At 32.6% G+C, this 12,754-nt stretch overlaps 1 protein-coding gene across 5 annotated transcripts in view; it reads right to left on the bottom strand.

The window, feature by feature from the left end:
* The window catches only part of PPM1B (protein phosphatase, Mg2+/Mn2+ dependent 1B), a 147,703-nt gene that overhangs the window by 26,425 nt on the left and 108,524 nt on the right, over positions 1-12,754 (bottom strand). For 3 of the 5 annotated variants that reach the window (XR_013164240.1, XM_077134127.1, XM_077134128.1), the window contains exon 6: positions 1,691-1,797. Coding sequence is in view for 4 of the 5 variants with exons in the window: in XM_077134127.1 (XP_076990242.1) it covers positions 1,691-1,797 (107 nt within the window). In the remaining variant the exon portion in view is untranslated. Of the gene's footprint in view, positions 1-1,689; positions 1,798-2,523; positions 2,569-6,650; positions 12,753-12,754 lie in introns of those variants that run through there. The other 2 variants (XM_077134129.1, XM_077134130.1) reach the window with 2 other exon arrangements.

The raw sequence follows: 12,754 nt of genomic DNA, 5'->3' as shown, positions 1-12,754 counted from the left end.
TCAGAGAGCTTGATTTATCAGCCACTCATCTCTCAAATGGACAAGGAGTATTGTGTATTGTTTTTTCATGTCAAATCAGTTTAGAACATGTAGTTTATTTAGGTTTGTTGGGTGTGTGTTAGCACAATTAGCATTGATATAAGTTTTTAATAGTGAAAGACATTTCCCAGTGTGGTATAGGCTAGTACTGTTGGTGTAGGCTAGTACTCTACACTAGACAACATTCTATCTTAGCTGCCAGACTGATGTGCATCCCATCTAGAAAAAGTTAAAAGCCCTAGAAAAACACATTTACAAAATAAAAGCATAGGTTATTAGAAAGAAAATTTTCCCTTTTCATAGAGTAATTCTGCACAACCAACCTTTCAGATGCATTTAGCCTATAGTATCACTTTAAAAAAAATTTAGGTTAGGGCTGCAGTGGCTCATCAGGCAGAGTTTTCACCTGCCATGCCAGAAACCTGGGTTTGATTCTCAGTGCCTGCCCATGCAAAAAAAAAAAAAGCAAAAACCAACCAACCAACAAACAAAAAATTCAGGTTATCCCTAAGTATTCTGAAACACACGGCATGAACCTATGTCTAACCAATTCCAATTATCTCTTAGTTGAGGGAATGTCTTAAAACACTACAAGTAAGTTCCAGGCATAACTACTACATGGTGAAATTCTGATAAATCTATTTCAACATTCATTCTCAGACATACAACAAAATATGAATAAATTCCATGCAACACATTAAAGAAATGTGCTATTTCACAAAATCATACCATGAAATTATCCATAGATCCAAAAATGAAATTTTTCCCAGGGCTTTCCTTAAAAAAGATTAACTACTACTTCAAGATTTTTGCTACATGGACTTCTAAAACATTTATTTCAATTGTTATTGGGAAAAACAAGAATTAGCCTTGGCATACCTCTGTGTTCAAGGACTGAGCAGGTGTTTGTATTTTTGTTTGCCATACCTTCTTGTGCTTTTCAACAGTGGAGTGGAAATATAAACTTTCAGAAAGGGAATATGCACACTCACTGTATAGTTACAGTTGTTATATAATTCCTTAATTAGAAAAGCAAAATTGATTAACAAATAGGTTCATAATAAAAGTACAAGAAGAGAGCTTATTTAGGTGATACTGTTGTCCAAAATATGATGTGGGTTTTTTTTTCCTGCCACTTTATAACCCTAACCAAGCTCTCTAAATTTTCAAAGTTCTCTAAACTAAGCTTAAAATTATCTAACTTAAGGGGATTATTAAGATTTATATTCATATGGAATAGGCCAGTTTCAATGCCTACTTTCCTTCCTATTAACATTTTACCTCATTTTAGAGGAAACCTGTGAATGATAAAAAACATCTCAACCAAGAGTTGAAAAACGTTCTTACACAAACATTTAAAAATCCAGCAAATTATGATTTAAATGGTGCTTTTAGGAGAAGAGAAACAACAATGACAGATTAAAGCCTGTCTTTAAACATGAGAGTCCCTGGAATAAAACCAAAAGCACTGCCAAGAAGCCACAGGTGTTGATCACATGGACAGGGAAAAATATGATTTTGAAGGATACAGTGACAGTTCTTCTCTGCCTCCACTAATCACTATATGATTAAAGGTTAATAGCAGTATAAATACTGTAATTACATAATTTTGGGTTCATTTTTCTTTCAGATTAAAAAAAAAAACAAAAACCTTTTTGTCCTGGTACTTTTGGGGACTTGGGAGGTCTGCCAGCCACAGCCTTTCTTGTCACCAGAGCTCTCAGCAGGTTTACAAATGATTGTGCCCACGACTGCCATCTGGTGGAAAGGATAGAAATTGAAATGAATTTTTATAAATGAGCAAAGCCAGTCGTCTACTAAGAAGGTATGAAATAAAAATATATTGAGGGAAGAAAGTTTACTCTTAACAGCAATAAGAAATATAAAATAACAAGGAACTAATCAGAAATATGTACACCATATGCAGAAAGCTACACACTGTAAAGGGCATACAAAAGGCATAAACAGAAAGATGTAGCTTATTCCTGGAATGGAACTTACCTTTGCTAATGATACCAACAACCCCCAGATTAATCCACGTATGGAGCAATTTAGTCAACATATTTTATTTGGCATGGAAACATTGACCAAATTATTCAGAAGTTTATCTGGATGAATAAACACAATTTTTTATAAAGTAGTCTGGGCACTTTATCTATCAGATAATAAAATGTATAACAAAACTATGTTAATTAAGATATGATGATGTACAACACATACCAATTAAATTGACTGCCCTTAAAAAGACAGAAATATACAAGAATATATAATAAAGGACATTTCAAATGCCCAAATAGATGAGCAAAGTTGGATAATATAATAGCTGGTGTCAGGGGATACTCGTGGAAGTTATGGAACAATGTTAACATTATGTTTTTGTAACATCATGTTTGCCCCATAGCAATACCCCAAGGTATCAGTTGTATTAAATATTTCTAATAGAAAAGACCAATGTGGTAGAAGAAAATATAAATATTTACTTACTCAGAATGTGAAAAAATTGTCTATGTATGGAACTGAAGGTTGAAACTGTTAAGGAAAATAATAACATTCTAAAACTTTTGAATGTAAAAAAACGAAACAAGCAGTTCTCAACTCATCAAACTGTACGTTTAACATCTTTACAGTTTACTGTAAACTGTACCTCAAAACAAACTCCACCATATTCTATTTAACAAGATATATGGAGGGCAAAATTCTGTCTACAACTCTTCAGATCAGAGAATCAAAGCCTTCTCTAGTCCTCTCCAATCATAGCAAGTAAAAAGCCCTTATTCTGCCTGTAGGAAAGCTGGCACAGAAACAAAGAGTTGTGTAAGCAAGAAACACAGAAAAAGAAGCATAACATAAGATTTGGGGAAAAGAACTATGATTTTGAGCTTGTAGTTTTTCAAGAAATTGGGACATTTCGGTACGTTTAGCTGCCCTTTGTTCTTATCCTCATTCCTCAATATCCTTTATTAAAAAAAGAAAAAAATTGAAAATCAAACGTTGAACTGGGGGAAATAAGTTGTGACATGAAAGAATGGTGGTTCATTTCCTAAATGTTAAGAAGCTCTCACAAATCAATAAGCAAAAACATAAATGGATTAAGAGTAAAATAAGCAACATATATAAACAGCCTTTAATTAAAAAAAAAGACATATAACTAGACAATATCCAATATCACAGTATATAAATAATTGGACATTAAATCAAGAAAAGCACATTAATTACTAAGTTTTACCCACCAGAATGGCAATGGGCAACACTGTGAGAAAGCAAATCATAGGAATTCTTATACACTGTTGAGATTACAAATTGGTATCATCTTCCTGGAGGCAATTCAGGACTACTGATTTCATTTTGTTTCTGTATCTTGTTACACAAATCAAAATTTTGTGAAAAATTCAAACACAGAAAATTACAGAAGAGAATATAATAGACATCCTTACTCGGAATCCAGATTTAACAGGTGTTACTATTTTGCTATCATTCCTTTTTGTTGTTTTATTTCTTAATCTCATTCTCCCCAATTCCTCTGAACTATTATCCAGTGGCACTGTGTATTATTCCCATGTATATTTTATAAATACATATTCTGGATAAATAAATCATACATATTTCATCAACACTGATATGCCATTATTTTAAGTACCATTCAGGAAAATAATGCTGCCAATTAAACAATGAAACTATTTTATCAACATTTAGAATTTATACTTACTAAAATAAGACTTTAAGACTTAGACTTTTTATTAATCTCGATAAATGTTTTTTGAGTTTTTTGCTTTGTGCTTTTTGCTTACACAATAACTTCGTTTCGTTGGTAAATTATCGCATAATCATTTTGAAGACATTTTAAGCAGCCTTTAAACTTAACATATGTAGTCTCAAAAAATATTAAAAAGCCAATTACGTAACTAAAATATTAATAGCAACTGCCTAGCATCGGGAGTTGTAAGATGCTTATCTTAACAATTGATCTACAAGGGTTCCCAATTTCAAAAACATTAAAATGTAGGGGGGGAAAGGACATTTGGAATAGATTTGGGGGATTTAAACTTTATATAAACAGCATTTTGGAACTTGTTTTTTCTCAACACTAATATTTTTAAAGTACCAAAAGCTGACCCACTGACTAAGGTAGCCTGTAGCAACTGGGAAGCTGCTGGAGCAAAGAACTCTTTCTTCTTAGTCCAGCTCTTCCTTTATTTCACCAAACCATTGCAGAAAAACTATTTTACACTAAAGGGTACTAGTAGACAAAGAGATTATTCCTCCTTAGAAACATCTGCTTTAAATCAGAACTGTTGTAACAGGGAGTCACTTCAAAGGCCCAGGAATTAGCATACTTATGGGTTGAACCTAGGGTGAGGCAGGTTTCCATTTGCCTTGGGAAGAAAATTTAAGGTGACAACTCAGTAATCAAGGAAAATATTTGTGCAACATTTTTTAAAAAACAAAACAAATGCAAAGTGTAGATAATGACAAAATAGAAGAATTTTAAATAAAGACTATCAGTATTATTGAATTTCCCTTTTGCCTCAGGCTCCAATATATGTTGGCATGGCTCTGCTGCTGATCCAGTTTTATAGGGAAGGGGAAAGTAGTTACAGTTTATAAAAATATAAAATAATTAAGTGATGTGTTATGCATTAATTTAAAATGTAAATGTGTAACAGGAATATACATGTTATCACAGGGTGAACTATTTCTACTACTGAAAACCAAAGTAGACGCAGACTGTTACAAATCAGAAAGGATTTAGATTAACTGTATTTTAATGAAAAGGAACTAGATTTACATTAAGATGAACTACAATGCATGCCTACTGGGTATCAACACTTACGAGGCTACAGTAATTAAAATAGCGTGATATTTGCATAGGTTTAGACAAAAAGACAATGGACACACATATATGTATAAATAGCTGTATATACATACACAATTGTTGTCAAGCACGACAAGGTGTTGTCATAACTAGCTATCTGTATATAAAAAATATACACTGTATATAGATGTAAATTTAAGTTTTATTTAAAAATATGTATGCTTGAAAGATAGGAAGACAACTTTAAAACTCCTGGGAGAAAACATTAGAGAATATATAAACTCGGTATGGGAACATAAGAAAAACAGCAAAAATCATATTAGAAAAAGACTGATAAATAACAAAAGACCATACAAATATAAAAGAAAAAGTCAATTGAGAGGTTTTCAAAACACAACTGGATTAGTATGTCAATTATATCTTTAAAAATAAACAAAAAACTACAAATAAATGACAAAAAATCAAACAAAAGAAAATGGGAAAAGGATGTAAACATTCCAGAGGAAATTCTAACAGCTAAAATATGTAGGGAAAGATGTTCTCTCACATGTAATCAGAAATGCAAATTATATGAAATACTATTTCATATTCATCTAACCAGTCAATTTAAAGTCTGACAATGTCAAGTGTTTTTGAGGCTGGGGAGGAATGGAGAACTCAAACTTCTGCATATGCTGCTGGTGGAGGCGGCGTGAAGTTGAAGATGTGCATTTCCCCAAGACTCATTCAGTAATTTTATTTCTCGGTAAATAGAAATCAAATCTAAAGAAACACTGTACGTGTGTTCAGAGGACATGTGCCAAATTATTCATCACAGATGTTTTCGTAATAGTAAAAAATTGCACACAACCTAAATGTCTCTGAATGAGGAAAATATAACATAAATGTGGTCAGACAATATGATACATCATTTATACTTTCATTCATTCAACTACTGCTTGTTTTAAAAGAGGGGGATGTAGAGATCATAATGTGAGCAGATGAATTCAAACATGAGGTTGAGGATAACACCCTCCCTTCCTCATAATACCCTCTGCCAAAATTCAAAATAAGCAAACACTGTAGGGGTTTATATAGGAGGGTGGTAACTAAATGAGATGGTGAAATGCCCCAATCCCATTTCTGATCTCTCACCTTCCAAATGTCTAAATCACAATACTTGGGCATATCACCAAATAAAAAACTGTAAATATTGTTCACAGCTGAGCCAACCAGTATATTCTTTAGCTTCCTTTCTTGTAAGAGAGTAATTGTCCAGTTTCATTTGCGTAGACATTTACATGTTCTCTGAGTCTAGTGATTTTCTAACTTTTCTAATATATACAAAAGAAAAAAAAGCAGAACTAGTCTGGTCAGCAGGAGGTTGAAAAGTGGTACCCCAGCACTTTTCTCTGATAATTTTAACATTTTAGAAAGAAAAGGCTTGAACTACAGGAAAATTCTTAAGACTGTTAGGTTATTTCATAGCATATGTAATTTAAAAATATGAAGCTTCATGATAAGTTTCGTAGGTTCCTAAAAAAACTGTAACTCAGAATTAATTAAATCCATTAACTTCTGATTCAGGAGTATACTTCAATAGAGCTAATATCAATTACAGCCAACATAAGATCAATTTTAATAGTAAATTTTAAGTACAAATATATTTGTATCAGTTCACTAAGACACTTATTTGTAGGCAAAATGTTATTAGAATAAACTCCTTAGTCCTCTGAATCACCTTACTGCTGGATTTTGTCACAAAAAATTGCATTTCATGCCTTATAGACTTAGGAATAAAGCATGAAATGCATAGTGGCTATACAAGTAAAAAAAAAACGTAACCACCTAGGAGAGAAAGAAGGCAACAGACCCACAAAGAGAATAACTCTTGAAACGTTCTGGTCGTCTTCACCTCAAATACATGCCTAAATATTTTCATTACAGGTGATATCACGTGAAAAGAATCAAAAGGTAAATTTGTTGTACAGATTTATTCACTAAAGAAGTCACTGTTGCCAAAATTACAGAATAGGGCTATTAGTCAAGAAAAGAATATAAGTAATCCCAAACCTATGAGTCTATCCATATATAAAAATGTCCCACTAGCATTTAGATACTGTTAAGACAGCAGAAATACAACTAACCTCTTAAGACCAAGATTATTCACCCCTCACACTGAATTAGAAGAGCGTATCTACCAGTTATATCTAGAAAAAAAGCAATTGTACATAGCTAGTATAAGAATTTGGAGAATAAAACTAAAATAGAAAATAAGAGGCAGAAAACAATATACCCAATAAAGACAGCAACAAAAAGGTGGTAATGCTGCCTGAAGAAGCAACTTATTATGTATTAGTATCTAGACTGTTTTACTTCTAGATCATAACGTAACATAAACAAAGGGCAAAAGTAAATACCTGGGCTTTGGGCTTACAGAATCTCTAAACTGAATAGAAAATGGCTGCTAAAGCAATTTACCATTTTAAAAAGACTAAGGGGGAACTGCTACAATGACCACTAAATTATTCTGGTGAAACAAGTTACTTTTAGAATTGTTTTGAAATGAAATCATAGTTCTAGTGAATATGATTAATATGTACAACTATACTAGCACTCTAATATCTTCTAAATACAAGGATTTTCTGAACACCTGGAAATTGAATATGCAGAAAAAAGTGCATTATGCTACTTTTCACTATACAACTTAGCTACCCAAAAGAAAATGTGTTCCAAAAGAAAACTTTATCAAATATTTTCACTTATTACTTAAAACAGACTAATTTCAAAATGCAAATGAAAGTAACTTGGAAGAAAGAATGTAAATTTGAGGCAGATATCATTTTTAAAATGTTATCTAAATTAAGGCCAAGAAAGAATAAGATTTGGTTAGCAAAAGAAATCTGATAGAGTCTTGGTTAATTTCAGTAACGATCTGAATAAAAATTCAGTTTGACTCAGGCAAGATACAGTATTGCTCTGGCTCAACTGTGCATTTTCAAAGACTCTTTTAGAAACACATTTGATTTCTGGATGACTAATTTGTTGTTTGGAAAGCAAAAGCTTTGTCCAGAATAAATGTCAGAATACTTATTTACGCATGATCTCATTCCATCAAACATTTCTGGCAGCTTAGTTTGGAACTAGCAAGGCTCTCTAATTTCTGGCTCACATGTTGGGCTAATAATATTATAGAAATATTTTCCTACAATGATACTATTTTCCTTGTTATTAAAAGACATTTTGTGGTCTTGCAAAAAAAAAAAAGGACATCAAGGAAGATGGCAATACTGTCATTTTCATATATAAGACCAGTACATTCTAACTTTTATTAATGACAGTGTAACTGCCAATGTATTCTAGAAATTTCGTATGAAGAAAGTACTGACAAAAACTGAATTCAGATTGATAAATGGTGAAGAAAACTTGGAGGCATGTTACAAAGATTCTCTGCTTCAAAATGAGATGTTACTTAAAAAATAAATTTAATATGCAACTTGACATTTCAATTAAATCTTAAAAGAGCCAAATAACCAAAGCTTTTAAATGGGTATTCTATTTTGTTACTGTATTTGTTGTACAGGTTAAGGTTTGAGGACCTGAAAGCACTATGAAGACATCAAAACCCAACTGAATCCTCATCATCTAGAAAAAAAAAAAAAAAAAAAAGTTGACTTAAGGGGAAATTAGTTACAGTCACTTCTGGCTATCCGAAAAGACAAAACATTTAAAACCAAAGACTCAAGTAATAAACGAAATTCTTAACCACCAAGACTCATAACTGGGCAAACAACAAATAGCAACTAGTGGGCTCTTTTCCCCAACCCTATTAAAGGTTCAGAGTATTGAAAACCCTAAAAAAAAGACTGGAGGGCAGGCCACAGTGGCTCAGCAGGCAGAATTTTCGCCTGGCGTGCCAGAGATAACGGGTTTGTTTCCCGGTGCTTGTCCATGTGGAAAAAAAAAAAACAGGAGCATAAGATTCTGACCCACTTATTTTAAAAAATGAGTAAAACTCCTGGCTTTATCCAGCGAAACTGATGTGTTATGTTATCTGTTATGGTAAAATGATTTTATTTAAATACTAATTAAAAGATTCAATTCTGAGTTAGACCTTTTCAAAGAAATAACACAAATCTAACCAGAGACTGATAACTGAAGACAACTTAATAAAAAACTATAATGATCTGAATATACGTAACATAAAAAACAAATGCCATTTGTGAAGTCTAACCTTAAATCATGGGTTTCCCAAGTAGGCATACATCACATAAATTTTCTGGGGAAAAAAACAGAATATTAAAAGATTCCACTTTAACTTGCTCCTAAAATTACAGTGAACAGTGACAATCACACCACTAGCATCCTGAGTAAGTTTTATCTCAGACCTGCGTCTTAAGATATATTTATCATTACACTGGGATATTCACACAATGGAGTGGTCCAAAAGGACAAGAGCAGTCTGGGGGGCTTCCGAGAAGTATTCAGGAGGTCTCTGAGGTGAAAACTATTTTCTTTTTTAAGACGTTCATCTTCAAACAGACTGTACAAAAGAAATGGTGAGCAAAACTAGAGGCATTTTAGCAGTAATCAAGACAGTGGCGCCAAACTGTTATTAGTTACCATTGTATCTTCACTGTCATACACCCACAGGGGAGTGGGGGGGCAGGGGGACCACAACAACACAATTTCACTTAAGAATGTCCTTGATAAGAGTAGTACGAAGTATTTACATTAAACTCCTACCCTTAAGTAGACATCTTTTTAATATACTATATGATGAAATGAGGATACTGATTCTGATACATATTCAAGTTTGATGGTTGTCTCCAGGAAACCACTCGTGAGATGCACACTAAACCAGCCATTTTTACTTGAAGCAGTAACTGACAGATCATGTTTATCCAGCAGATATTTTATCTCAAATGATGAAGTGAGCCTGTTACTCGTGGAAAGCAATCAACAATATTTGTTGCCCAAAATAAAAATGTTTTCAAAGGAAAATTAACATTTAGAAAAATATACATTCATCACCTTAAGTGCCCCAAAAAGATTTCCAATACTTAAAAGATTGCTGACAAGATTACTCATACTAACAAATTTTTAAAAATATAGTCTTAATGTCAATATTTGGAAGAACTGCATAATCCAACAAACCAGTTATTTTCCAAATGACTGCTGCATGTTACAAAATCAAGGAAAGGTTAAAGACCCATTTATGCAAGACAGACCAATGAATTTTAAAGAAAAGTCCATTGTAAGACTGCAGCTTTCACATCGCATTAACCTTCAAAAAACTACTTGTTGTCTACTTTTGATACTGTACCAAAAAGGAACATTCACAATTACCTGAAGCTAAATTAAACGCTCCTCTCTTTTACAGGTACGTATTTGTGTGAGGCTGGATTTTTTTCATATACTTCAACTAAAGCACCAAATTGTAACCAAGTGAATACAAGTAGACAATCTAGCTCAACCTTAAAGAGAGCTACAAAAATATACACCTATGCCACTATTCACATTAATCACTTTTTTTTGGAATACAATTTTCATGAAATCATGTTATTTAGGTTAATATATAATGGGTTTATTATTCCTAATGAATCAGATTAGTATGCAAAATTTATGTTTTCATTTCAAATACAATAAATATCACACATAGAACCCATATAAACAAAAAGTTCTTTGGGGATCACCTCCATTTCTAAGAGTATAAAACAGGTCCTGAGACCAAAATGTTTTGAAAGCAGCTAGACTAGGGAATTCAGAATAGACACCAACATGAATTTTTCTTGCTAATTCATACATTATTTGTATTTCAAGGGCCACTCAAGTCCCTGAAAGAGTTTTTAAAGAATAGTGTAAAAACTGTTTTTGGACCGACAAAGGGGTATTAGTCAGTGTCCTATGCAGTATAAGTTTTTCTTGGAATTTACAATTCATCTACAAGTTTTGTATGAAAAATTTCAGCATAAGTATGTAAACTACATAAAATGTTTAAAACATTCACAATCATATTTTTATTTTTTAAATCATACCAAGTAGTATATCACACTGTTTTTTTAAATCAATTCTTTATTTAGATAACAAGTTGGTTATGTTCACTGCATTGTATGAAACATTACAATATCATACCAGGAAGGTACTATCAGTACAGGGTTGCATCAGAACTGGACAGTTTGAACAATAAACCACTTTGCATTCTTCATTCCCTACCATTCAACCCCACCCTCCCATACCCAATAAAGGGACAAATAGCTTTTAACATCATCATGTGAAGCACTTCAACTTACAAGGCTAAAATCTAAAGAATAAATAAAATATATTGTGGTAATTTCTTTTAGATCAAAAATCAGGTGCACAATGAATCAAATGATCAGGAAAGCTCTCTGTGTTTAAATGGCTCTCCAGAAACAGCTTGAGGAAAATGTTACAGAAAATACCATGAATTTCATTTCACACAGGACCAGAGGATGACTCATTATTTTAACTACACACAAGGGCAATTACATCCTGCTGAAACACAGTTTAAACACATAGGAAAATGTTTACAAAGCATCCACAACATGTAAACCATGTACAAATGGATACATTCGTTTCTTCTCCTATCCCAAAAGCTTCTTTGAGATACTTTAGTCTTCATGTTAGCATTAATTGAATTTAATACATGCAAAACTCAAAAGAATTCAAGAAATCAAGGTTATTGTAAAAATAGAATTAAACTAATAATTGTTAAGTACCTTATATGTGACAGCCACTGTGTACCGTGCCCAATGTTATAAAATGAAAAGTCACTGAACCCATGAAAATATCTCTGTAATATTTCTCTAGATCTAGAGAATTTTAATTGTATTTATAGTGATTTCACTGTGATATTCTGAGCTTTCAAAATAATGTAAACAATTAAAAATTCTATCAAACTACACAAAACTTGTCTGAATTTTAAAAGCTGAAAAAAATAAACTATAGAAACCCACACGTAAAACAAAAATCACAATTTACATTATAAAGACAAATTTCATCATTTGAAGAAATTTGCAGCAGTGAGATGTCAAAGCAAATTATAAATAGCCATAAATTAGGGTGCACAGGTGGTTCAGTGGTAGAATGCTCATCTTTCATGCAGGAGACCTGGGTCTGATTCCTGGACCATGCACCCAAGCAAAAACACCAACAACAAAAAAAAGGCATAAATTAATCCATTTGGTTTCAAAGGTTTTCTTGTAAAAATTGAACGATACAGTAAATACATGCATACAATTCATAAGGGTTTATAATATTATTGCCAAATACACTTTATCTTGAAGCAAGGCAACATTACAATTTGGATATTATTGGAGAACCAGTTTGGTAATACAGGTAAAATTGAAAAAATTAAATATCAATTAATAAATACATACCCTATAGTAAATTGCTCAAATGAAATTCTAAGCCACAGAGCTGCAAAAGGCTTCCAACTTGGTGAATTAAAAAAAGGAGTACCTCATACAATTCTTTACTCTTACATGCTTATATGCTGTGTGTGTCATATGTGTGTTTAAAAAAAAATGTATCTTTGGAATACAACTAACTATTTCCATGCACCTCAGGCACATTCACTGATTTGTGGTGAAGTAACTCCAGTTGGTTTCTAAGGCCAAAAGTTCAATACAGATGTAACTGGTATGCCTGAGGTTAGCAAAAAATACTGTAGTACAGGCAATGCTACAAGTGGCAATGATCAAAAAACACAAATTATGAACAAAGATGGGAAATGCTAATGATATTCTGCTCATATCACAAAACACTGGGAATCCACAAGAATATTTTCCCCTTGTACTGAAGAAAATTGTGATTAAAAGTTTTTTCCCCCAATTTTCAGAATCAAAAGCATTTTAGAAGGTTTATAAGGCTACCATGGGTCTTCTAGATCTCCAGCACCCT

This window comes from Tamandua tetradactyla, chromosome 17 (assembly GCF_023851605.1).
Source record: "Tamandua tetradactyla isolate mTamTet1 chromosome 17, mTamTet1.pri, whole genome shotgun sequence".
NCBI lineage: Eukaryota > Metazoa > Chordata > Mammalia > Pilosa > Myrmecophagidae > Tamandua > Tamandua tetradactyla.
Note: the sequence above shows the minus strand (reverse complement) of the source record. Positions and strands in the feature narration are given on the sequence as shown.